Genomic DNA, 25,711 nt, shown 5'->3' with positions numbered 1-25,711 from the left:
CTGTGTATCGGTACCTGCTTTTCTATCTCCCCTAGACCCTTTTATAGTTTGCTATAGGGCAATGGTCTTTGGTTAAACACAGAAAGACCGTTAATGTTGTGCTCCTGATATTTGGGAGTTGAGTGCCTCTGAAATATATCTGTTCCTGCCCATAATTACTTGGTCATAATTACTTGACTCAGGCTTCAGCTGCTGCAGTTCCTAACAGCCCAAAAGGGAGCTCCCGCCATGGGACTGGGATGGACCCGGGGTGAGTGGCAAAGCTCCCCCACCCTCGGCATCGAAATGGGACAGTCTAGGAAGTATAAATGCAGGGTCTCGATGCCAGCTGTTAGACTTAAGAGACAGGACCCCCGTGGGGAAGGACAAGCCGAACTGGCCCGAGGACTTGGTCTGGGGTTTACGGTAAAAGCCTTGCTTGCTCTCAGCCCAGAGAGCTAAGTGTTGGGATCCTTGTCTCTTACTGGGTTCCTCCTAAGAACTGCAAGTATTAGTAACTTATACAACAGAGGGAAAGGTAAAAACAACGGAGAGGTCCCAGGGAGACAGTGTGTCTCCTTGAGTGAATCTCCCCGAGAGAATTGCCTCTGCCAAGAGTTTCTCTTTGTAAATGATCAATCCCACCCGCGTCCTTACCTCCACCCCCTCAGATGTGCTACGAATACACCAGCAGCCCTGCATTAAACGGGCCATTTTCACCATCAGGCTGTGGTCCCATCACCCTGTCTCTCTGTCTGTCTCCGTTGGGGAGGACTGGGAGGTGGGAGGCGGCTCTGGGTCACCGAACACACACACACACACACACACACACACACACACACACGTACGTCACAGCAGCAGCCCCTGCATTTTGCTTTGTGAACTCACACAGAGAACAGTTAGCCCCGGACAGAATCCTATGGACAGACTAACTGGTGCTGCCCGGTTTCCCGTCCATGTCAGATGAGTTTTTCGTGGAAGCTGAGCCATCATCCCCTCTGACTATGAATCACCTGGAAGTTTAAAACCAACCCTTAGAAAGAGTGAAAGCTAGAACAACAAAATCGAATACAAAGTCACTGGCCTGAGATACTCTGGGCGCACCTCACCCACTGTCCACGGCCCAGTGGACAGCAGTGGGCTCTCGGGCTTAGTTCTGCCTTTATCCACTGCCCACTGCCCAGCGGACAGCAGTGGGCTCTCGGGCTGACAGTCCTGCCTTTATAATTTACCCCACACTCAGACGAGAGCCTGCCCCGGAGGCGATCTGTGGAAATGTGCCTTCTCCTCTCTGGGGAGACCCCACCTACAAGCTGGCGGAGGCGGCGGCCAGGGCGCCACCAGCTGCTCTGCGCTCCAGCCCGTGGGCCCGTCCCCGTCTTGGGTCCGGGTGTCTGAGCCACACCCGGCGGGCCCGGCCCTCCCCGCAGCCGGACGCCCCGACAAAGTCTAGACCAGCTGTCGCGTTTCACATATTTTATTCCGATCCCGTATCTTTTAGCAACAAAAGGACTCAAACGTTTGCACTCGGGGACGCCTCTCTCCTCCCGCGCCTGCCCGCCTTCCCTCGGACCCCCGCCCTGGTGCTGGGGCCCGGCCGGCCGGCTCCTCTGCAGGGACCCGTCCTCCGGGTGTGCTGCCAGCCGGGCCTCGCCCCGGGCGTGGACGACAGCTACGGACTTCAGTTTGGGTTTGCTCCCCAGCTGGTTCCTGTTCCTCGGTTGCACTTTCTTTCCTCTGAACATATTGCACAATACTTTATTATTAAAAAAGGTTTTGTCTCAGGCAAAAAGTGTCTCTCCTGTGCGGGGAGGGCTAGTGGGCGCTGTTCTCCAGGCGAGGTAAGTGGTTGTCTGTGTGGCCGTCCTCGAAGGGCACCTGGGGAGGGAGGAGACGCGTCAGACCCGCCCCCCACAGCACCCAGGCCAAAGCCACGAGGTCCGACTTAGGGGGCAACGTTCAGACCGAACCACTTACGGGTGCCATGGCTTTGTAGGACCCAGCTCTGAAACGACAGTAAATTAATTCAACTATCAACTTTCCAATTCCATGTAACATACCTATAACAAAACATAAGTTTGGGTTGTAATTAGATTGCTGGCCGGGGCAGGTGCTCCCAAGCAGTGCTCGAGGGACCGGGGCCATGCAGGGCGAGACTCGCACCCTGTGCAGGCCACCCGGGGGCGCCCGGGGGTGCCGGCAGGCCAGGCAGCACCCCACACCCGTGCACTCCATCGATTATGCCGTCAACAACCTTTCCTAGGCTGCTAAGGCTAGCCGCTCATGACAACGGCACAGAGCAGGCCGCAAGCAGCAGCTGGCTTATTTCTGTGGCCAGGAACAAGCCCACAGGGGGAGTGGAGCCCAGCGGGACACAGGTCGTGGGAGGGGAGTCGCCGGCACCGCGTGGTGTGGCCGACGTGCAGAGACACTGCGGGTGGCCAGCGCTCCGACCCAGGGCTGCTGGGCTGACCCCCACCGAAGAGTAAGGACTGACATACACATCACAGCGCGCGGAACCCTTCCCCGAGGCGCAGAAGCCCGCGATTCGCGGCCGACAAAACAGCCCCTGCAAGGGCCCTTCCTTTCACCCCCACGTCGTTTTAGAAGTAGCATCGCACCACACACTTAAGCGCACGTGTGGAGTTCGGAGCGCGCCGATTCGGGTGGGGGCAACAGCAGCACAGCCCGGAGGGCGTCAGGCTCTGTCGCCCGCACCCCACAGGGTCCCGAGCCCGCCGGGATGATCCCCGAGCAGAGCCCGGGGGCAGCCCTGAGCGTCGCCGGCTGTGGGCCCAGACAGGCAGAGGAAGAGACTCAGGCTCCAAGCCGCCCTTCCTGGGACGGAGCCAGGGAAGGGTCTCGGCCCTCATCGCCCCACGCCACCTTCTCTCGGAGGCTCAGGGTGACGACTCTACAAGTCATCCTTGAGAGGACTCAGTAATCCCAGCTCAGGGAAGTGCAACTTTTTGACGGAAAAATCTGCTCACGTACTCTATTACGTTAAGATGGTTTCAAAGTCCGGGGGGGGGGGGGGGGGCGGGGGGGCGGGGGAGGTCACAATAAAAAAAAGAAAAAGATACTTTGAAGGATACAGGCTGCTATTTGACACAGCACACAGTTAAGGTCAGGAGGATTACTGACTTCAGATAAGAGAGAGTACTGACACCCCACGCATCTCCCACATAGAGCAAGTGAGACCTGACGGGGCCGGGGTGGGCGGCCGAGGCGGGCGGCGCCCTGGGGAGGGGCAGTGGGGACGCTGTCCGGCCCGACCTGTCGTGGAGAAGATCCCGCCGACGATGCCGCAGAGCCGCACGAAGAACTGCCAGAAGGGCATGTGCTCCTCCGTCACCGTGACCATGAGCGAGCTCAAGTCGTACTTCATGAAGATCCCGGACACGCCGTGGCTGCCGGCCGCGTGGTTGATGACGCGCTCCTGAGACACACACGGAACGCAGGGGTGTCACCCAGCCCTGGCCCCGCGCGACAGGGGCCCCGCTTTATCCGGGGAGGCCTTGCGGGGACAGGGAAGCAGCGGCGGCCCCCGGATCTGTAAGGCCCCGTCTCGGGAGAGGACCCCAGTGCTCGGAGGGCTGCTCCGGACACGCGCAGAACGACACGGGACGAGCAGGCGGCCCCCTGGCTGCGCACACACATCCCGGCTGCGTCCCCCGGGGCGCGCAGACGCCTCCTCCCCTCTGCGTCCGGCCACTGGTTCAGTCCCCGGCGTTACAAACCACAGCACAGTACGGCGCGTCCCACGGCACTTCTGCCTCCCCAGGATCTCGAGACCCGGGAGCGGGAGCACTGGGACAGGAGGAAGGAGCAAGGCTGTCCAAGCGCAGACGGCACGAGCCCAGCACAGAGACCAACGGACGGCCCTGCTGGCCACGGCCGCACTCGGCACTGTGGCGGTGTGATGGTCCCGAGGTGCTAATCCGGCGACACACGTGCCCGCCACATACGCGCTTTCTCACACATACTCACACTCACAATCTCAGTGACACACGTGCCTGCCACATCAACGCGCTCTCTCTCCCACACACTCCCACACTGAGCGACACACGTGCCCGCCACTCACGCTCTCATACACACACTCATACCACGCCCTCGCACAAACACAACTCACCAACACATTACACTCATGTACCGTACTCATACGCACACTTCTTTCAAACACACAATCCCATGACACACGAACCCTCCACATACACTCATCCACAAGTCATCTCCTCTCTCAGACTCACACTCACAATCACTCACACACAGATATACACACTCACACACACACGCTCACACACTTACATGTTCATGTGATTCCATGAGGCTCCCCCCTAAAAAATCTCAGTACTGAATTTCTGAAGAGTGAGGAATAGTCTACATTCATGGAGGACACTGTTATCACGTCATAACACTCAGAAAAAAAAATCCTTAGGGAAGAAAGCAAGTTTTCGACAGCCATTAAATGTGGACTCGGAATCTGGATATTCACCGATCGTAAGTAGATGAGAATGGTCAGCAATGAAAGGAGGTCAAGGGACAAACACGGCGACCTCTCAGCATCAGTAAGGCAAACTGAGAGAGAGGAGGGAGGGAGGGAGGGAGGGAGGGAGGGAGAGAGGGGGCGGGCGGAGGGAGAGGGAGGGGGGAGAGAAGGGGAGAAGGCAGGAAGAGAGGGAGAGGAGAGAGGGGAAACGAGAGTGTCTGCCTTGGAGACAGGCCCGTGGGGTGGTGGAAGCGCACGCCGTGCACACTGGCGGGTGCTGGAACACCGTATGACTGAACGCAGACCACGAACAGTTTGAAACTGTTACCTCCTGGTGACTCTACTTTCAAAGAAAAAATGAATAAAAAAAAGAATAGAAGAGAAACTGGCTGCTCCCAAAAGCTCAGACCAAAAAGAACCGATGACGAACTGTCCAACCCCAGCCCTCTGCGACCGCCAAGTCCCTGATCCACCGAGTGGCTCCGCAGAGGCTCAGAGCACTCGTGCTCCAGCCCCAGGCCCGCAGGCAAACCCGCCACCACACACCAAGCACGGCTGAGGCCAGCTCGCGCCGTCAGAAGGAACAGAAATTAGAGGAAGCTAGGCAGGAAGAACTGCTCACCCGGCATGAGAAAATAAGACAAAATCAAAGTATCAAGAAAATGGCTGTTGAGGCGACGCCCAGCAGCGCTTGGGACTCGCTCTGGGCGCTGCAGTTGGGGACCCCCATGAGACGCCTGGGGTCACGCCAGGCTGGGCCAGGGCAGAGAGGGGCCTCACTGCGGGTTGTGGCACCAGCCCACGCTTTGATCTTTTTTGAAAGGACAGGAAAAAATCAGATTTTTAAAAATCTACTTGCTAGGCTGAGCGACAGGACAGCAGGTAGGGCGTTTGCCTTGCAGGCAGCTGATCCGGGTTTGACCCCCAGCATCCCAGCACTATGGTCCCCCGAGCACTGCCAGGAGTAATTCCCGAGTGCGAAGGCAGGCGTAACATCGCCGGGTGTGACCCGAAAAGCCAAAATAATAATAATCACTGTCACTGTCCTCCCGCTGTTCATCAATTTGCTCGAGCGGGCCCGGTAACATCGGGTCCCCGAGGGCCCAGCTCCTGCAGCTGCGGGTCTTACCAATGTGCTCGACAGCAGGGGGACTTACTCGCTCTGTCACGGAGAACTGGTGCGTGTCTGCCGAGATCCTGTACGTATGCAGCTTTGTTGGCACGACTGTGATAAAATACTGGAACATCTGGTTGTCTAGAATAAACCAAATTGTGTTTCTTCATTAATCCAGCAGCAACAAAGTACAGCAATCATGTCGTCCTAACACTTTGATACACTTAACATAAAATTCAAAGCTATTCATGACTTAACATGTACCCCCCCAAATTTTAAAGTCATCAAGGAAAGCAAGATCCTCGAATTCTTTATAAGTTCTTTGTGAGACACACAAATCTAAGACATTAAAAAGAGAAACCAGTGACTTAGATTATCTCAGACACACACGTCATCCATACAGAAAATAAAATTAGCAATATAAATGCAAGACTTCAACGATTATACTAAGATGAATAAAAAGACCCAAACTTGACTAATCCGTCTTTCCAGAAATGGAACGTGGGAACTCCTCCACGTTTCACGGGAAGACGGGGAGTCGGAAGGCTGCCCATGGTGTGTCTACTGGGGCCCACGCAAAGGAACCTCCTATCTTCCTGAGCTTCAATACACCTCACAATGTACTGCATCTAACGCTAACACTAACGAGAGTAACACGCTCACTGGAATCAGGAATCAAAGGCAAAGCCCAGAGCCGCCAGCTGCAGAGTCTGGAAGCTTCCTAAAAGCCCGGGGGCAGCCCCGGAGCAGGACCAGGGACGGAAGACGGCTAGAAGCGCCCAGACGCACTCAAGAGCGTCTCTCCCGTATCTGGATAAAGGACGCTTGGGGAAGGGGCGGGAGTGACGCTGCCAGGTAGTTGGGCCACGGCACGCGGCGTCCTGTCTCTCCCCACGTGACCTGGAAGCCACCTCACGCTTCTGCAGTTTCTGAAATTGTCCAGCGGTACCGAGCACCGCAAATACGCATTTTAGAGCTTTAAAGCTATACCAGAAAGAAAATTCTTTTAGCGTGGCCACTTTTGAGCTTCCTCTTTGATAGATCTGAAGCAGCACATGAAGCGCTCATGTAGGCAGAGCTTTCAACTCTCTGTCCCTGGCTCCTTCTAACTCTCTACGCCGTCCTGAGGTTCATCTGTAACATGCGCATCTTAGGCACAACCGGGAGAGACTCTGCTGGAGCTCATTTCCACGCGTCAGGCAAGCACCTGCCTCTGACAGGAGTGAAGGAAGAGAACGGCTGCCGTCACCGTGAGCGCCGGTGAGTGCTGAATACTTACGATCCACAGCGATTTTCTCAGTCCCATCTAGCGGGTTAATAATCCCTGGAACAAGCTCTCCAAAGGACAAATGATCTATTCTGTGAGAAAAGTTGTAAGCTAAGAGACAGAAAAAAAACAAAACCAATTAAGGAGAAAAGTCACATCATTCAAAACCAAGGATTGTAGACTGATTAATATTCCTTTCTGTTTTCAAATGAAAAACCAAATCTTCAAATGAAGAAATATGACATTTAAAGCCTATTAGAGAAAATCGCATATAAGCATGTAGAAATTCAATCCGTGTGGACCCACTCTCTAATTACACACGAAACTCTCGGGAATAACATCGCCTGTAATGACACCACACGCCTCCCTGGTAGCCCTGACCCGCTCTCCGGGTCCCTGGTCAGGATCAAGCCCCGCTGTCAGAAACGGCCCCTCGGGGCAGGAGTAATAGCACAGCAGGGAGGGCGTTTGACTTGCACGTGTCCGACCTGGGTTCGATTCCCAGCATCTCATACGGTCCTCCAGCACCGCCCGGAGTAACTCCTGAGTGCAGAGCCAGAAGTAACCCTGAGCATCGCTGGGTATGACTCAAAAAAAAAAAAAAGGAATGGCTTCCCCCGGCCGAGGAATGAGCCGGCCAGACGGGCTCAGCAGATGGCGGCGCCCAGTGAGAGGCCCAGGAACAGAAGCTCGCCAGTACCGACCCCTCAGGAAACCTCAGACGGTTGACGGGTGCCGGGGAGGATGTGGGATGCGCTCGAAAGAGCCGCGGCAACGTCACCAGCCACGCTCAGGTGGGGAAACTACACGCAGGAATGAGACCAGGGTGGGTGCGAGGAAAACCCAGCGAGGGGAGGTGGGGGCGCTCCCAGAGGTGGACCGGCCGTGCAGGGGTCAGAGCCTGGAGGCGTCTCGTAAGAAGCGTCCCAGAGCCTCCCTCAAAGACCAAAGACGCCCCTCAGCACGTGGCAGGGGGCACCGGGCCGGCCTCACAGCTGCCTCGCCTGAGCGGGAACGGCTGTCGGCCCGACCCTGCAGGGCCTGGACCTTTGCAACGATGAGCCGACACCTCACTGGTACTGAACGTCACGGATCCGAGCAGGCGCTTTGAGTTTTACGTCAGAGATTTTTATTCCAGTCCTTTCCCGATTAACGCAGACACTCCAGAGGCAGGAGCTACAATGACATCTCATCTCCTACCATCGAGCCAATGGTCCTGTTCTCGGGATGAAACACTTTCCTAGTTCCAGAGGCCTCTTCAGACTCTCCCCTTAGGTTTTCCTTTAACTCCTCACACTAAATTTGTCTCACGTAAATCCTAAAATGTGTTTGCAGAGAAAGTCCTAATAGTTTTGAAATTTATGACCGAGAGATCATTTTGGAAGAGGGTTCCTTTATCAACGGATCACCGACGGCTCCGCGGCATTCCAGGTCAGCTCCATGCGTGTCTGCGTGGGTGCCACATCCCCACAATCCCGGGGCCGACTTAAAAGGAACACGGTGAGGAACAACAGCCCAAGCCATCGGACCAGGGAAGACCTCGTCGAGAGCCGAGCGCACGAGGGGGTGGGGTGGGGGGGGTTGGGATGATGGAGCCCCGAGAAGGGAAATCAACAGTATTGTCAACCTTGGGACCTAAATAAAACTGGGCTTTTTTTACATTTTTTTAAATAAAAATAAATGGGCTCTGTGACAATTATAACATGACACTAACTTCAGCTTTTACATGTACATAACTATGCCCATATTTAGATAAATACTCCAACTTTTTCTGGCAGTCAGGGGTGAGTCCTGATAGTCTCGGAGACCCAGCACTGCAGGGCTGAAACCCAGGGTCCTGCACACGAGACCGTCGCCCAGAGGAGAATCTCCCCTCCGTTATCTTTGAAAATGAGGAAAACGTGTCCAAGTGGCGGGCAGACAGCGAGACTGTCCTCGCGCGGCTCACAGCCGCGGGGCCTGGACCAGCCTCTGCGCTCCCCCATGTGCTGGAAGACCCACTGAGGGCCGCGGCCCACCTGGGTTCCAGCCCTGCCACCACCTACGAGCCCACCAGAGTGATGCTTGAGCACAGAGCGGGAGTCAGCCCCAAGGGTCAGCGCCGCGTGCCCCCAGCCCGCTGCAAAAATGGTTCTTAGAAAGTTCAGGTTCTTTTTCTCAAGAACAGTCTCACAGGAAAAACAAAGGAGAAGGTGCTTACCGTCGTGGTTGACGAGGGCGGCCAGGTGCGCGTGGCCCCGGGGGTGCGGGATGGCCCTGGAGAGAGAACAGCAGGTCAGAGCGCAGACGCGCAGGGCCCAGGGAGCAGGTCAGAGTCGCAGACGTGCAGGACCCGGGCAGCCGGGATGCCTCGTGGGCCAAGACACGCCTCTGCTCCATGCAAGGGTGCGGCCAGTGCCGCCTCCCCGCTCCCGCCCTGCAGGGCTCCCCCAGCCCGGACAGGAGTGCTGTGGGCCCAGTACAAGACCCCAGTCTCAGCCACGGGACAAACCGTCAGTGATGAGAGTACTGAATCCCGTCAACATCTCGACTGCACCTCAATTCACACGGAGCCCTCACTAACAGGCAGCCGGGTCACGGGCAGCCAACCACGCTTTGACATGTACGTAAACACGCCTTGCCTTCCAGACTACTCGCCACTGGGCCCACCGCTGCCCGCCACAGGGTGGGGACAAAGGAAGTGCCCCGTGCACTCAGCCCCCTCATCCCCTCCGCAGAAGCGGCCTCCCTACAGGGCCCTCCCTACAGCCCCTTCCCGCTTAGTACCGTGAGTGATGGATCCGAGTCCAGAGCCGGAGCACAGCACTGCGGGGAGGGCGTCTGCCTTGCATGTGGCCGACTGGGTTCGATCCCGGGCAACCCCTGGTCCCCCCAGACACTCCTGGGAGTGATTCCCAAAAGCGGAGCCAAGAGTGGCCTGAGCATTGCTGGGGTAGCCCCAAGAACAAAAACAAAAGACACCTAGCTAATCCGACCCTAGCACGCTGTCTCCGGTCAGCCAGGCTTTCTACTCCGGGACCCAAGTTGAATCCAGGATGCTCCGTCTTTTTCAAATCTTTAATTTTCTTGGTTTTTGGGCCACACCTGGCAAGGCTCAAGGTTTATTCCTGGCTGTGTTCAGGGCAGTGCTCGGGGAACCATTCGGGGTGCCAGGAATCAAACCTGGGTCAGCCACATGCAAGGGAAGCACCCTACCCACTGTACCATCTCTCTGGCCCGTCTGTTTATATGTGAAATGACAGCATCAAGCTTCGACTTCAACAACACCTAACCTGCAGCACAGACAGCAAGCTCTACTGTACACACACACACACCCCACCCCACTCCCCCTCCCTGTGCCTGCCTCCGGGCGGCAAGCAGATGCCCGGAGGGGAAAGCTGTTCTTCGAGGCATCTGGAAGGGAGTCCCATGACCAGACAGGAGCACCACAGGCCGCGCAGGGCTGACTGCGCCGCCTCCAACTGCGTTCCGGCCTCGCTCCTACTGACGCGTGTGGCGAGTAGGCTGGAATCCCACCCTGCCCCCGTGGCCGCCGTGCCGAGTGATGAAGGCAGAACCGCCAAGGCAAGAGCGCTTCCTGCAGAGCAACAACCCATGCCACAGACCTGAGGTCGGAGTCAGGGATGCTCCCTAGGGCGTCCGGACACCACCGAGAGGACACGAGACCGGAACTGCCACCTGGACTCTTCCCGACGCCCCGAGTCAGAGCAGAGCCAGGACGCGGTGGGGACTCACCCGGCCTGGGCCGTGGGGTGTGCGGCGAAGGGGGGCTGGGAAGGGTCCGAGCCAGCCAGGCACAGGGACAGGCGCGCCCAGTCCGGCATCCCCGGGCTCTGTGGCCTCGCGGCCTCTCCCCTTGGCTCTCCTCACCCCCACCAGCCCCCAGAGGGCTAACGAAGCTGGCAGTCGGACACACGACTGCCCTGCTTGCTCTGAGCCCCCCGCCCCTGGCTGTGCAACTGTGAACCGTTACTGGCGTGACTCAGCTTAACACTGGAATTCTCAGAGGCCGTCGGCAACACACAGGCCCAAGTTTCTCTCCTGGCTCTGCTCCACACTTGGTATTTCGCGGGACAGAGCAAGGACTTGTAAAACCTGGTTCACAACGAGGCATTGTTCCGCCGGAGTCATAGATGGGGAGGAGCGGGGAGTGAGGACAACCCACGACTGACTCACTCGAAATCTGGCCAAGTGCTTATCGCGTGTTGTCCTGTGCGGGGCGCTGCTTCTGGAAGCAGGGAACTGTGAACTTCCCTGAACCTTAGCCTGATTTTCCCACTATCTATCTGGAGTTAGTCAAGGACCACACGCCGATAAAGATGACCTCAAGTTCGGGGAAGTCGGGCATGAAAACCCTAACAGCATTCCGTAAACTGAATCCACGTTAGCCAAGAGATTTCTATCTAGAAAACCAGTTTCACAGTTTGTTTACTCTAGTACACAGACTCGGACGTGGTGATTTTACTTGTGCCTGAAGAAGCCCGTAAAGCTAGTACCGAGTCACTTTCTCTAGCACTCGCTGAGGTCAGAACGTCCTCCCGGCGCCAGAGTCACAGACAGCCGCGTCTCGGGCAGGACACGGGCCGACCAGCCCAGAGCCACTTCCTCCCCAGCCGCCACCGCTCAGACGCCTTCAGAGAGGGAGAGACATACTTGCCCACAGTTATGTGGAAGTTGCCCGCCACCTTGTTGACATACAGATGGCCGTGGATTCTGCAGGCATCCGGGGGTTGGGACGCGTCGTCCTCCCTGTGCGAGAGAGGAGAGGTGCGGGGGGTTAGCGCCCAGCAGCCAGCCAGGCAATAGCTACCACTCCGCGGGGCACAAGGGACCCGCGAGAGACCAACGTGAAGTGACGCTCCAACCGGCACGGAACAGCGTCTCCTGAGCCCTACAGGGCAGGGGCGGAAGCGCCAGCACCGCAGGGAAGGCGCCCGCTGGTTCAGGTACGTTTCCGGCACCTCACATGGTCCCCAATCCCCGCCAGGAGTGATCCCTGAGTGCAGAGCCCGGAGGAAGCCGTGAGCAGAGTGTGGCCCCAAACCAAGTGGGGAACCCCAGCAGCGCCCCTAGTGGGCACCCCAGTCTCCCCCCCATCTCCCCTAAAGGTCCTCAGCTCCCCCGCGAGAAGCCCCGCTCTCCCAAGAGTCTCCCACCCCTGCTTCTCTATCCCCTAAATAAAACTGCTTTCCTCCTTTTCCTAACAGGGTGCGGGGGGTGGGGGTGATCACTAATGTATTAAATCCATGGTTCTCCCAATCCACCCAGGTCTCAGCCGAGAGGCAGGACCCAAGGACAGGCGTGCGTGCCGCTGACCATCTCCGTCACGCTGCAGGCGTGCAGGGGCGGGAGGGGATGGCCCGGGGGCCATGGTGATGGCTCGCACACAGGCCTGGCCACTGGGCAGCCCCGGAGTGCCCTGCATGCCCCCAGTCCCGCTGAGGTGGTGGAGGAGAAGATGGGGGAAGGGAGCCAACCTCAGGCTCGACAGCGCCATCCCCCTAAGCCAGCAGACGATGGCCGGCGTCCACCTGGAGGGGTCAATGTATGACCAGCCCACTCAACAGGCTGCTCTTCTCACCCACCAAAGACAGCCCCAGGCCCGAGCACCACCGCCAGGCAGTGACCCCAGGCCCTTCCCTGCTCCCCACGCCCCACCCTCCACCCTCCACCCTCAGGGTTTCCACCTGTGGCCCCCTGGGGATATCAGAAACATCACCATCCACAACAGATGTTTAGACGTGAAAGGCGGGGCCAGACACGGCTCCAGACATGCCCCCCTCTGCACGACCCCCCGCACAGCACGGCCATGCCCTTCCCCAGTCCTTCATGGAAAGGACATCTGGAGAACGAGGCAGACTCAAGCGTCCGAGTAACCCACACTAAGGTAAAAGGTAAAGGTAAAAGGCCCTCCCGTTGATCATCGATTTGCTCGAGCGGGCCCAGTAACGTCTCCATTGGAGACTTTGTTGTTACTGTGTCTGGCATATCCAATCCTCTCGGTAGCTTGCCGGGCTCTCCGAGAGGGGCGGAGGAATCGAACTCGGGTCGGCCATGTTGGCTGCGTGCAAGGCGAACGCCCTACCGCTGTGCTATCGCTCCAACCCACACTAAGGAGACACTTAACACAAATGCCTCGGCTGGTCCGTCTGCTGCCCGTGTTCTCTCTCTGCTCACCACACAACCCCGCTGCCTCTCCTCTCGAGTATGAGTCAACAAAAACTACCTTGGTTCACTAAAAAAGTAATATATACTAAACACATACACACACACACACACACACACACACACACATACACACACACCCCACTCTCGGGGCTAGAGAGTACAATGGGTAAGGGTGTTTGCCTTGCCTGCAGCCAACCTGGAAGCCATAAATGGTCCCAAGCACCACCAGGAGAGGACCCCCCCCAGCAGATCGGGACTAAGCCTGGGCCCTGCCGGGTGTGTCTCCGGAGCGGAAACGAACAGGTCTAAGGAACAGGCCTCACCTCGGCGGAAGTGCTGTGGCGGCGCTCCGGAAGGCGCTCTTGAAGATCACGTCCTGCAGGGAGTGCTCCTCCTGCAGCCGGCTCTGGATCAGCTGCAGCATCCTAGGAGACACAAGGCCGCCGGCCACTGAGCCCACACGCCCGCCCGCGAGACGCCCGCCTCGCCCAGGGCCTGGCTGGAACTCAGCCCCGACTCCCCCTCCAGGTGCGACGTGGGACAAGGCAAACACGGGGCCACACACGTGACAGACCCGTCCATGGAAGCTGTCTGGCCCAGGCTACAGCACAGGCGACTCACGGCAGGGTAAGCCCTGAGCACTGCCCAGGCCTCCCGAACACCCGAACCAACACGAGGGTCATTTCCGCCCATGAAGTTGGCAACATTTAAAAAGCATCTGGCAGGGCTGGAGTGATAGCACAGCGGGTAGGGCGTTTGCCTTGCATGCGGCCGACCCGGGTTCGATTCCCTGCATCCCATATGGTCCCCCGAGCACCGCCAGGAGTAATTCCTGAGTGCATGAGCCAGGAGTAACCCCTGTGCATTGCCGGGTGTGACCCAGAAAGCAGAAAAAAAAAAGTGAAAAGCATCTGGTCTAGCAGCCTTTGTGAGGCTACCAAGAACCAGTGCGTGGTTTTAGACTGTAAGCAGGGGTGTACAACACTACTTGATATTCCCTGTCTTAACATTTTTCTAGTTTTATTTTCAGATATACAGCATACGATCTGATAACCACGATTAATTTTGATCATTAGTTTTCCCTTTCTGATCAGATGTACTTAAAAAAACTTTTAGATCTTCTCCAAAAGGGAAATCTACTTCTAGAAATTCTGTATGTAACTAAAGTAGAATTAGGTCTTTTTTTTTTCTTGAGCATTGTTTTACCAGTGGAATCCAGCAAACTACCCAAATGTCCTGAGAAGCGATCCAACTAAACTGGACTGCCATATGGAATTAATACAGTGAAATGGGGACTGAAGCGATAGCACAGCGGGGAGGGCGTTTTTGCCGTGCATGCGGCCGACCCAAGTTCGATTCCCAGCCTCCCATGTGGTCCCCTGAGCACCGCCAGGAGTGATTCCTGAGTGCAGAGCCAGGAGGAACCCCTGAGCATCGCCGGGTGTGACCCAGAAGGCAAAAAAAAACGGTAAAATGTCCCAAATATCAGGATAGGTGAAAAATCGCAGCATACACCGAGGAACCCGTTCTTTCAGTAACAAAGGAGGAGAGACAAGACATAAGCAACTATGCTAAAACACTCAAAATATTTATGAACACAAAATCTCTAGGACGACATAAGTAATCTACCTCTGTCACTACGACAGGCAGAGGCATCTAGGCAACAGAGTGAGGAGACTTTTATTTTACATTCTAGGCAGGATGAACTGAAACAAAGACCATCAACTTGTAAGAAGACGAAGAACGAAATTTATTTACGGTTTTCAGCACGCTAGGGAAAAGATCCTACATGACTCTACTGGGATGTGATAAAATTCCAAGTGTGTATCACGTGCTCCACTGCTCATGCAAAGAAATAGCCAGAGAGACATGAATCCGTAAAGAGCCGGCAAAGACCAAGAGAGCGACCGCCAGCCACTTCCACCGCCAGACTCCCACGCGCATTACCTCTGCCACTCCTTCTGCTGCGGAGAAAGGTCGAATATCGCCTGGAAGAGAGAAGCGCAGGTCACCAGCCCGTTCAAGATTTTCCTTTACGCGAGAAATAGACTTCGTCTATCAGGGGACCACATGGGAGGCTACAACCGCGCAGAGCACAGGCTTCTGCATGGTACGAAAGTCGAGTCTGGGGGCTGGAGCAATAGCACAGCGGGTAAGGCGTTTGCCTTGCATGCGGCCGACCTGGGTTCGATTCCCAGCATCCCATGTGGTCCCCTGAGCTCCGCCAGGGGTAATTCCTGAGTGCAGAGCTGGGAGGAACCCCTGAGCGTTACTCCGTGTGGCTCCCCCCCACCAAAAAAAAAAAAAACCCAAAGAGTGCATTCAAAAATTTTCTTAGACATGCCACCTTTTCATGATAAGAGAAGTAGAAATACAGTTCAGACCTTTTTCAATGTTTAAATTTAGTAGCAGAATCAAGTAGATCAGAATTTCCGAATTAGAGTAAAAGAAAAAAACTTACACTGTGGCAACCAAAAGAAAACCCATAGGAAGCAATAACCAAAAATATAACAAACGGTTATAGAATAACTCAGAGGTTTATTCAAAGTCCCAGTGAGACGCTGGTGTTAGAATCACTTTCCTTTCCGCCCTAAATTTCATTCTGTTTATTTTAAATGTAGGAATACTGCTATTTATTCAGCCGCTGATTAAGCTGACTGAAGCGGGCATGAACTTCACATTACTTTTTAAGAAAAAAAATTTTAATTTAATGGAATATCCGAGACAGACCATTACAAAGCTGCACATGACTGGGTTTCTGTCATACAATGATCCGGCACCCACCGCTCCCCCAGTGCACACCTCCCACCTCCAACGTCGCCTGCTTCCCTCCGAACCATGCCCCAAGCCCCCACCCCCCACCCCAGCCTCCCTCTAGGGGAGGCGCTTTCCTTCCTGCGCTCTCTTTCCTTTTCCTCTTGTGCATCATGGTTTGCAATACAGGTGCTAAGAGGTCATGGTATTTGTTCGGGGCATTTGGTATTTTGGCGGGGACGGTAAGACGGGAGCAGCTTTTTAACTGGGTGGCCGCTTTGGGGTGTGGGTATGACTGCCAAGGCCTCCGGAAGTACAGGGAGGTGGGGAAGGTGGCCCATGCCAACCCCAAGAAAGTCTGGAGATTTCAGTCACAAACCCCGCACACCTGAATTTTCAGATTACGTCTTGGTGAGGTCCATCCCGAGAAGGTGGAGTCAGGCTGGGGGTATGGTAGTAGCAATTTTGGACTGTGGGAGCAAGCCGCCGCCGGGGGCTCTGCTTGGGCGGGCAGCAGGCTCACCCAGCCCCCTCTGATATACCCAAGTCTGCTCAGCCTTTCGCGTACTTGAGAATAACTGCAGCCTTTGATCTCTTTGAGATCTATTTATGGGTTTCTGGAGCAAGGCTGATAAATGAGTTTGTCTAGTTGAGCTGGAGGGAGTTTGTGGGCGCGGCTCCCACAAACCTTACTTTTTGCCGTTTAATTTCTTGGGACACCTGGTACCAAGTTGTTGGAATCCAGCCAAAGGCACAGCAGCAACTGCAAGGAAAGGCTGACCTGCCGGTGCCACCATCCCCTCCTCCCCCCTAAATTTTACAAAACATATGAATTATCTTTGAAATAAAAAATACATAATCACTAGTTTAGGCAAAATTATAATCAAAATTAAAAATGTCTTCAAGACAGTAATACTTTAAAGTTTATCTACATATTTTAAAAACAACACGCGACTCAAACTTACAGGTTCATAAACTAGTCCATCTGCAGATGCGACCATTGTTTCTGCTAAATCCAATACATCTGCTCCAATATCTGCAGGAGAAAATTGGGGTTAGAAAGTTCACATGTTCATGCTCAGGGCCCACTTGATTTGAAAACGCCAACCAATTATGATGAGGAGGGGCTGGAGCGATAGCCCAGGGAATTTGCCTTATACGCAGCCAACCTAGGTTCGATTCCCAGCATCCCATATGGTCCCCGAGCACTGCCAGGAGTAATTCCTAAGTGCATGAGCCAGAAGTAACCCCTGAGCATCACCGGGTGTGACCCACCCCCCACAAAAAAAAATTATGATGATGAACAGGAAACTCATGAATACATAGATTCGCTTTCCAATAAAGACTTCCCATCTGTTCAAAAGTTCAAACTGTGTGGCTTTGGTGGCGAGTACTAAAAAAAAAATCAATGACGCTTTTTAACTTCTTGCTCAGTAAAAAAACAAGGTTTGAAAACCAAGATTGAAAAGGACAAACTTTAAAAAAAATTTTTCCAAGGCTGGTAAGAAAAGGGGCTGGAGCGGTGAGGCGAGGAGGGCGCTGGCCTTGCAGAGGCAGACCCAGGGTCTATCCTGGCCACCCCACGTCCCCGAGTCCCACCAGGAGTGATTCTTGAGCACAGAGCCGGGAGTAAGCTCTGAGCACTGCTGGCGGAGGTCCAAAATTTTTCTTAAAAAGAGTGGGGAGAATACCGACTTGCATTATTAAATAGGATTTTAAGATGTTCAGGTTTCATGTGGGCCCCTCGGGGAGGGTTACTTACACTGGCACTTCATGGCAACAGTGATGTCTATATTGATTCTCAATTTGCTGGAAAGTAAGAAGGCGAACATTAGTCCTTACAAATTAATCAAGAATATATGTGACAGAAATCCACTGACCCAAGAAAAACTTGCACTTCAAGCCTAATGGAAATGTCAATGAATTTAGAGATCATTTTTTAGACCAAACAACGGCACATGAAAAGTAAATATTCCATTTGGAATTACTGCAAAAGCTTTCTGAGTCCGGGACCTAGCCTGAGTGTCCCCGGCCCACCACCAGCCCGCAGGCCCGAAGACCCCCTCCCCAAAAGGATGTTACCTTGCATGAAGACTTAATCATTCATAAGACTTAAGTTTGAAATACAATGTACCCTTGATAAGTAAGGTTTTAGAAAACTTCTGAGTAAACAGCTTCAAAATAATTTCCACCACTACAACATTAAAGGAAATCCTATTTATTTCTCCTAAGCTATTAACAGGCGCATGGGCCAGAGGGCCCTTCTTTCAAAATGCAACCGGGACGTTTACAACTCTAAAAATGCTTCACTAACATGTGTCACTGCAGAAAGACTTTAGGATTGCTACTTTGGAAACAGAATTAATCAAGTATAAATATTTATGTCTGAGAGAAAAGAAAGATGCTATTTAGAAACAGTTTGAAGCTAACGGCATTTCAAGAAGGAAAAAAGTTACCTAGAAAAGTCTTTGTCTACTTCGTATTCATACTTCATCCACGTGTCTTGATATACTGAAAATTCCATTATGGTTAATAAAGCCATAGTGGTAAAAGCTATTAGAGAAACTGAAAAATCCAACAAGAAAAGACAATTAAAAACACCCCACAAAAATAAGTCGACGACCAGCAACTATCTCAAGGGAGAGAGAGACTAGCAAAGAAGGCCTCACTGTGACATCTTAATCCCATCCAAAGTTCTGGGGGTCCCGGGGCAGAGTCTGGCCTCGCCTGTCAGGGCTAGTCCTGGCTCCGCTCGGAAGTGACCCTGTGTGGTACAGGGCAGAACTGAGCCACCCCACTTCCCAGAACATCTCTCCGGCACCGGAACACTCCCCCTGTCCTCCCGTTGTTTATCAATCTGCTCAAGTGGGCACCAGTAACGTCTCCATTGTGAGACTTGTTGTTACCGTGTTTGGCATATCCAATACATCACGGGGAGCATGCCAGGCTTTGCCGTGCGGGCGAGATACTCTCGGTAGCTTGCCGGGCTCTCCGAGAGGGACGGAGGAATTGAACCCAAGTCAGTCAGGTCGGTCGCGTGCAAGGCAAATGCCCTACCGCTGTGCTATCGCTCCAGCCCTCGGAGAAGGTTTTCTTTAAATGACATTGGTTGAGGGCCTGGGAAGGGGATTTGGGACTTTTACGTAGAACTCCAGTTAAGTCAGGTTTCTGAGTATTTGAAGTTTCACATTCTGCTGCTCTGTATTTAACATGAAAACACGTGTATAAGCAGCAAAGGGTGAACTCTGACCTAGACAGCAGCAGGCTTCAGGCAGGGTCCTAAGTGACTGCACTGGCAGACACGGCTCCTGGGCACTCGTGAGAAACAGCGTCCCCTGGAGGCGTGAAGGCTCCGGACACCGGTGGCTGAGCCAGCCCTCTCGGCCCTTCACCGCACACCTCGAAGGACACGCGACACGCGACGATACTCGGAGCGGGAGGGAGCCCCAAGAGCGGAGGGCCGTAACACCAGACGCCTCCCGAGCACCAACCCGGAGGCCCCGACATAAATAATGAGACAAAAAGGAAAAGCAGGCCGACTTGTCAGACCCCAGAAAGCCACAAGAGAATTCAAAATCTGGTGCCAGACAAAACAGCAGGAAGGGCATGTGCCAGGTCGACCCCCAGCACCCAGGTGGGCCCCGAGCACAACAACAAAGTCAAGACCTTTGGCAAAACCCCGATCCATCCCCATCTCTGGTGAGACATGTCGCATCAGGCTCCGGAGAGAGAAAGCAAAGCTTCTGACAGGAAGAAAAGAATCGTGTTCGCGAGGAACGAATGAAATGAACAGCGCCCCAAGACCTTTCGCGAGCAGGACTTCGTCTTCAGCAACCAAACTTCAATCACCTGAGAAACAGTAAGCTGCTTATGCCATTCCCCAAAGAGAGTGCCGAGCTCTCGTCATAAGCGCTTCTGCTTTAGGTTCTGCAGAAACATCCATAACCAGGCACACCGACCAACGGGCCCATCTCCCGGCGGCCCCCGAGTGACCGCGGCAAGCCTGCTCCCGAGGCCGGACTCTCGGGGCCCGAACGACCCTGGGGATGCGGACACCCCAGTTCCAAGCACGAGCGCCAAAGCGATCCGCGGCCCGTTCCACCACCAGCTGGCAGAGGGCGACGGAGGCGGCCAGCGCCCAGGTGGGCTGTGCAGGGCGGGGCCGGGACAGTGGCCCCCGGAGCACTGCGGGGGAGAGGAGAACCCGCAGGTTCGAGGCCCAGTTCGAGGCCCGGGAAGAGACCCACCTGTACCCCCGCTGGCCGAAGTCTCCACATAACTGTCGGGAACCTTTGGGAAGGCGTCCAACTCTTTCACCAAATTCAAGGTTTTCTTCCGGTTCAATCGCCTCATCTTCAGGAAAACCTGCCTCTCCCTTCATATGGTCCTGCTGGGACAGAAACGCAGAGTCTCAGGGCAGAGGCGAGAGCCCGGGGTCCGGGAGACCAACAGCACAGCCCCGCCCCCACGCGGGGGAGCAGCCACGGGCCGAGACGGCAAAACGGCAGGAAAGGAAGGCGGGACGCAGAGTCGCCAGACACAGACCAGAGATGACCCTCCGGAGGGCCTCACGCCCCCCGCCCCCCACAGAGCGGCCCAGGCTGCGTGCGAGGCTGGGCTCCCAGGGTCTTCTTCCTCCTTTAGTTCTTCTGCTTCCTTGGCAGGCCCCACCGGGGCCATTCTCAGGGGTCCTCCGGGTGGGGCCCGGGACTGCGCGTGGTGCCGGATCGCGGACCAAGCCGGAAGTGCGTCCCCGTATTTACCCCCCAGCCCACCGTATCTCACAATACCGGAGACAGAAAGAGTCACAAACCCAGTAAGCAAACTCTGGAACTCTGAGTTCTCAATCGATGCCAACACTGGGCGGTCTCAGAAAACACTGCGCGCCATCAGGAAACGCACAGGGACGGGCAAAGACCCGACCCGAGCGTGACCAGCCCCCGCCCGGAGTCCCCCACACCCCCGAGAGACCCGGCACAGAACCTAAGGGAGCCCCAAACCAAGAAGACAAGAAAGTTGCCTGGGCCCAGTCAGCTGAGCGGGAGACAAAAAGAGAGAAACAGGGAAACAAAGGGAAAAGCACCCCCACCAGAGGGTCGGGCAGGACCCTGGAAGCCGCAATTTCCAAAAGACCCTTTCCTTGACCAAAAATACCTCTAACTGCTTGATCTTCTATTTTTGACCAGCACGCCAACTATGCCTTACATGCTACAGCATCACGTCATTTTTAAAAGCTGATCTCGAGAAACACTCTAAGGGTCCCAGAAAGTATCAAAGCTCAAAGCCGCGGCCCCAGTGGGCCCAGAATCGCAGAGCCTGTCACAGGCCCGGGCAGCGCCGGGAGCCGAGACTGAGCAGGGGAGGGGCGGGGAGGGCCGCGTGAGCAGCCAGCAGGGAGCACTGCTCTGGGAGGAGGGGCATCCCCCAAGCCTCCAGCCTGTCTGTGACTCCTGCCCCTTGGGCTCCGGGAGCCTCTCCTCCCCAGGCCCCGGGCACCTTGCCGGGCAGGTCAGCGCTGGCCACTTCCCAGGTCACCGTCCAAAGCAAACAAAGCAGCAGGTGACCGTCACCTGGACTCCGCGCCAGCCGCCACTTCCCAAGCGCACAGGGCGCTTCTCCGGCAGGCGGCCGCAGTGCTGGGCCCCATCCAGGCGTCGGCCGAGACAGCTGTCCTGGGGCCGGGCGCAGCGCCCCCCGCCCCCCCACATGCTCCCGGACAGCACCGCTGCCAGCGGCTTGTTCACTTTCTCCCCGGATCATACCCAGCGTGACGCTTCATCTGGGGGCCACACCCAGCGGTCCTCAGGGCTCGGGGGACCATATGGGATCCGGAGGAGCCCAGGTCAGCGAGGCACGCGCCTCCCGCCCTAACGCCATCGCGTCTCCCCAACGCCCCGAACAGGCGGGAGCTGACTGACACCTACGGAAAGGGGATGAGGACGGTGGGGAATCTCACCTGAAGAAGAGGAGGGAGGGAGGGGAGGGAGGAGAGGAGGGGAGGGGAGGGAGGACGGGCGGGCGGCCGTTCTCCAACCAGAACCAACTGCCTACCCCAGATGGGTAAACACACAAAACTAGCTCACACCAGCCAAAGACTTGGCATGAAGCGGAGACCAAGGATGTCTGGAAGAAACACAAGGGCAGACACGCTCCCGGATGAGCCGGGGCGTATGCGGACTCGACCCCACGCAAGACACAGGCGCCAGAAGCATGGAAGCCTCTCCACGTGCCGCAGCCACCCGCGCGAGAAGGCACCGTGCCGACGGAGGAAGCGCTCAGCCTGTGGCCCACGAAGGAGCACTGTGCAGAGCACGTAAGCAGCTATGAATAGAAGACACCCGCGCACGGGACAGAGGCAACTAGATACTAAACAGCCCCCCACGAACAACTGGGCAGAGGCCACCAAATGACATCCGATGGCCGGAGAAGACAGACAGAAGGCCGGGAGGCCTGTGAAAAGATGCTCACCAGCCTCTCCGGGAAACGCCAACGGAACAGGAGCCTACCGGGGACGGCCCTGGCCTCGGGGCCCAGCACGGAGCCAGGCAGGAGCCTTGGGCGCTCACCCGATCCCCCCCTAAAGGGCTTATCTCCAGTATCTGCCCCCTTCGATCTTTCTCCCTAAGTGTCCTGGGCTTCAATAATCACCCGCCACACTCCAGGAAGTCGCCGATAACAGCTGGGCTGACACAGCTTTGGAAAACTGCCCACGAAGTTAGACGGTGCCCTTCGCGCGGGGCAGGCATTCGCAGCCGCCTGAGTCAGGCCACCGGGGCCATTGCGATGTCCACCCGGGTAGGATATGACCGAGTTTGGGAATCTCTCCCACTTAACACACAGCACACGCATCCCGTGACCGGGTTTCATCGCGCAGTCAACAGAAATGGCTCCTGGCTCACTCCCCAGATCTCAGGAACCGACTTCGACGGGCCCGAGTGTGTGGCCGGCAAGCGCTTCCTGAACACGGCCAAGCGCTCCACGAACGGCGGGATCCCGAGCACTGCCAGGCCCCACACCAATGCACCGAGCGCTATGCGGGGGTCCCCGGGCCCACTGAGTGCGCTGCCCAAAAAGGCACAGGGCCTCGGGGCCACATGCCCCCTCTGGGCTCTGGGGACTCCCTGACTCGGCCTCAGTGCTCCTCGGGCTCCATTCTCTAAGCTGACCCGACTGGGCGTTGACCACGGTGCCTGTCCGTGCCCCACCACTGACCCGCCACATCTCGGTCTCCAGTTACTAGTTTGAAGTGAGACGGGGACAGAACGACCACCCCACAACTTTCAACCAGGATTAAAATAAGTCAAGCGGGGAGCTCAAAAAAAGTCTCTGAAAAAGTGCTTCTTGCTCTCAAAATAAATGCAAGAATTTACAGTCTCTTCGAGATTTATGTAACATCTCTGAGGAGACTGAGCTTAGGCAGTGGGTCAGTAAGGTGACCGGAGGGCACGAGCGACGGTACCATAAGGGGAGGGGGGTGCAGCAGGCCCCCGGCAGCCGCGGGAGCACAGGAGCACGCAGGGAGGGAGGGAGGAGCAGAATCAGCATGGTGGGAGCACTTCGCACCTCGGCAGCTGGCAGGGTGACGCCAAGGCTGCTCCAGGGACACGGTGCCACCCGGAGCCCTGGCCCGGGACCACCCATGCTCCCGTCTGGGCGGGTTCCCTGCACCACTGGAGACCAGGTGCCATGCTGCCACCCCCGGTTTCAACACTGGGCCACATCCTGGCTCAGAAGCGACTTCTGAAAGTGTGGTTTTCGGTCTTGATTTTTACGACCCGGCGAGGCCCCTTCTGGGGAGCAGAGGACGGAACTGGGAGGCGGTCACGCAGAGGCCACCTGTGCTCCGAGTCCCGTCCAGCACCTGCTATCGCTAGGGCTGCCCCTGAGTGACCCCCGCCTGGTCCCCAGCACTGCCTGGGTGACCCCTGCCCGGTCCCAACACTGCCTGGGTGACCCCTGCCCGGTCCTAGCACTCCCCAGGGTGACCCCCAACTGGTCCCCAGAACTGCCCGGGGTGACCCCCGCCCGACCCCAGTCCCCAGCACTGCCCCGAGTGACCCCCTCCCGGTCCCAGCACTGCCTGGGGTGGCCCCTGCCCGGTCCTAGCACTCCCCGGGGTGACGCCCCACTGGTCCCCAGCACTGCCTGGGTGACCCCTGCCCGGTCCTAGCATTCCCTGGGGTGACCCCCAACTGGTCCCCAGAACTGCCCGGAGTGAACCCCCCGACCCCCAGCACTGCCCCGAGTGACCCCCTCCCGGTCCCAGCACTGCCTGGGCTGACCCCCGCCTGGTCCCCAGCACTGCCTGGGTGACCCCTGCCCGGTCCTAGCACTCCCCGGGGTGACGCCCCACTGGTCCCCAGCACTGCCCGGGGTGGCCCCCCGACCCCGGTCCCAGCACTGCCCCGAGTGACCCCCGCCCGGTCCCAGCACTGCCCGGGGTGACCCCCGCCCGGTCCCCAGCACTCACGCCCCGGGGCGACCCCCGACCCCGGCCCCAGCACTGCCCCGAGTGACCCCCGCCTGGTCCCCAGCACTGCCCGGGGTGACCCCCGCCCGGTCCCCAGCACTCACGCCCCGGGGCGACCCCCCGACCCCGGCCCCAGCACTCCCCGGGGGGCCCCCCGATCCCGCCCCCGCCCCGCGGGCAGCCCCGGAGCGCGGCCCCGACGCGGCAGCGAAGGACCCGGCAACGCGGGGCCGCGGCAAGGACCGAGCCCGGGCGGACCGAGCCCCGGACCCCGGGCCCGACCCCTCGCCCCGCCGCCCCCCGCCCCCGCCGGGCGCGCCCCCGCCCCGCGCCCCCGGCCCGGCCCCGCCGCTCACCTGCGCTCCGGGCCCCGCACGGCCGCCATGTTTCGCACGAGCCCGGGCCGCCCGGGCTCCCGTCCGCCCGCAAGTCTCGCGAGAACGGGGGAGCGACACGCGCCGAGGAGAAGGCCCGTCGCGTCACGAAGAAACCTCGCGATACCGCCGCGGCGACGGCGGCCCCCGGAGCCGAGGGGCGGGGCGGGGCGGGGGCGGGGCCTGGGCCCGGGCGGGGCGGCCGAGGGCGGGGCCGGGGCGGGGCCTGGGCTCGGGGCGGGGCCGGGGGCGGGGCCGGGCCGGGAGGGGCGGGGCGCGGCCGGACGCCGGGACTTCCGCCCGGCCCGGGACCGCCCTCATGACCGGGTGCGCGCGGCTCCGGGCCCCCGGGAGCCGAGGAGGCGGCGGGGGTCTCGCGGTCGCGCTCACGGAGCCCGAGGTGCCGCCGAATCGGGGTCGCCGCGAAGCGAGGGCGGATGGACATCATTGATCAGAAGCGTCCGATCAACCGATGACCGCGTGCAGCTTCCGGGGGCCGGGGGTGCCCGCCCGCGCCCGCCGCGGCCACGCGCAGGCCCTCGCAGAGCCCGGGAGACGCGGCTGCGGCCGAGCGGCGGAGTGGGGGTCCCCGCCCGGGGCAGGGGGGCCCAGGCGCCCCCGAGGCCGGCCCCGCCAGCACAAGGCCCCCAGCCGCCAGGAACACCCCAAGGCGGCGACGCAGCCCGCGGGTGTTCTCAGGCGCCCGCTGCCCACGTCCAGTCCGGAGCTCGGGTGGGTTTTTGGCGGAGTTGGGGGGGGTGAGGATCCCCAACGAGTTAAAGCCCCGGCAGGCACGCCCACCGCCCAGGGCCACGCCCACCCCGCGGCCACGCCCACACATAGCCACGCCTACCGCCCACGCCACGCCCGTCGCCCCGCAGCCACGCCCACAGCCGCTGCCACTCCAAGGGATTGTCCCAGGTCACAGGTCCTGTAGTCCCTGAAGTGTGTGCGGCCACAGAAGCAGCCGCGTGACACCTCCTAAAGCAACAGCTTCATGACTTCTTCCACAAGGACTTAACCCTGCGATCAGATAGAACGCTTTTCACATAAACTGATTTTTTAATGCCTTTTGAGTATTGCAGCTTTGTTATCT

The 25,711-nt window shown here is 57.5% G+C and overlaps 1 protein-coding gene across 2 annotated transcripts; it reads right to left on the bottom strand.

Moving 5' to 3' along the window:
• Nucleotides 1-1,446: 1,446 nt before the first annotated feature.
• Nucleotides 1,447-24,707, bottom strand: ERGIC2 (ERGIC and golgi 2). 2 transcript variants are annotated; one of them, XM_056107807.1, is made up of 14 exons: nucleotides 24,598-24,707; nucleotides 20,019-20,158; nucleotides 18,228-18,336; nucleotides 17,534-17,580; nucleotides 16,737-16,807; nucleotides 14,965-15,005; nucleotides 13,341-13,442; nucleotides 11,503-11,598; nucleotides 9,050-9,105; nucleotides 6,862-6,960; nucleotides 5,626-5,723; nucleotides 3,256-3,418; nucleotides 1,957-2,039; nucleotides 1,449-1,857 (listed from the first exon to the last, which is right to left on the bottom strand). In XM_056107807.1, the coding sequence occupies exons 2-14, from the start codon at nucleotides 20,122-20,124 to the stop codon at nucleotides 1,795-1,797; spliced, it is 1,134 nt and encodes a 377-aa protein (XP_055963782.1). In that variant the 5' UTR covers nucleotides 20,125-20,158; nucleotides 24,598-24,707; the 3' UTR covers nucleotides 1,449-1,794. The 2 variants fall into 2 exon arrangements, with proteins under 2 accessions (XP_055963783.1, XP_055963782.1); XM_056107808.1 differs by lacking the exon at nucleotides 24,598-24,707 and having other exon boundaries at nucleotides 1,447-1,857; nucleotides 1,957-1,984.
• Nucleotides 24,708-25,711: the final 1,004 nt, after the last annotated feature.

This window comes from Sorex fumeus, unplaced genomic scaffold (assembly GCF_029834395.1).
Source record: "Sorex fumeus unplaced genomic scaffold, SorFum_2.1 ptg000177l, whole genome shotgun sequence".
NCBI lineage: Eukaryota > Metazoa > Chordata > Mammalia > Eulipotyphla > Soricidae > Sorex > Sorex fumeus.
The sequence above is the reverse complement of the archived record's forward strand: the minus strand, read 5'-3'. Positions and strand labels throughout refer to the sequence as shown.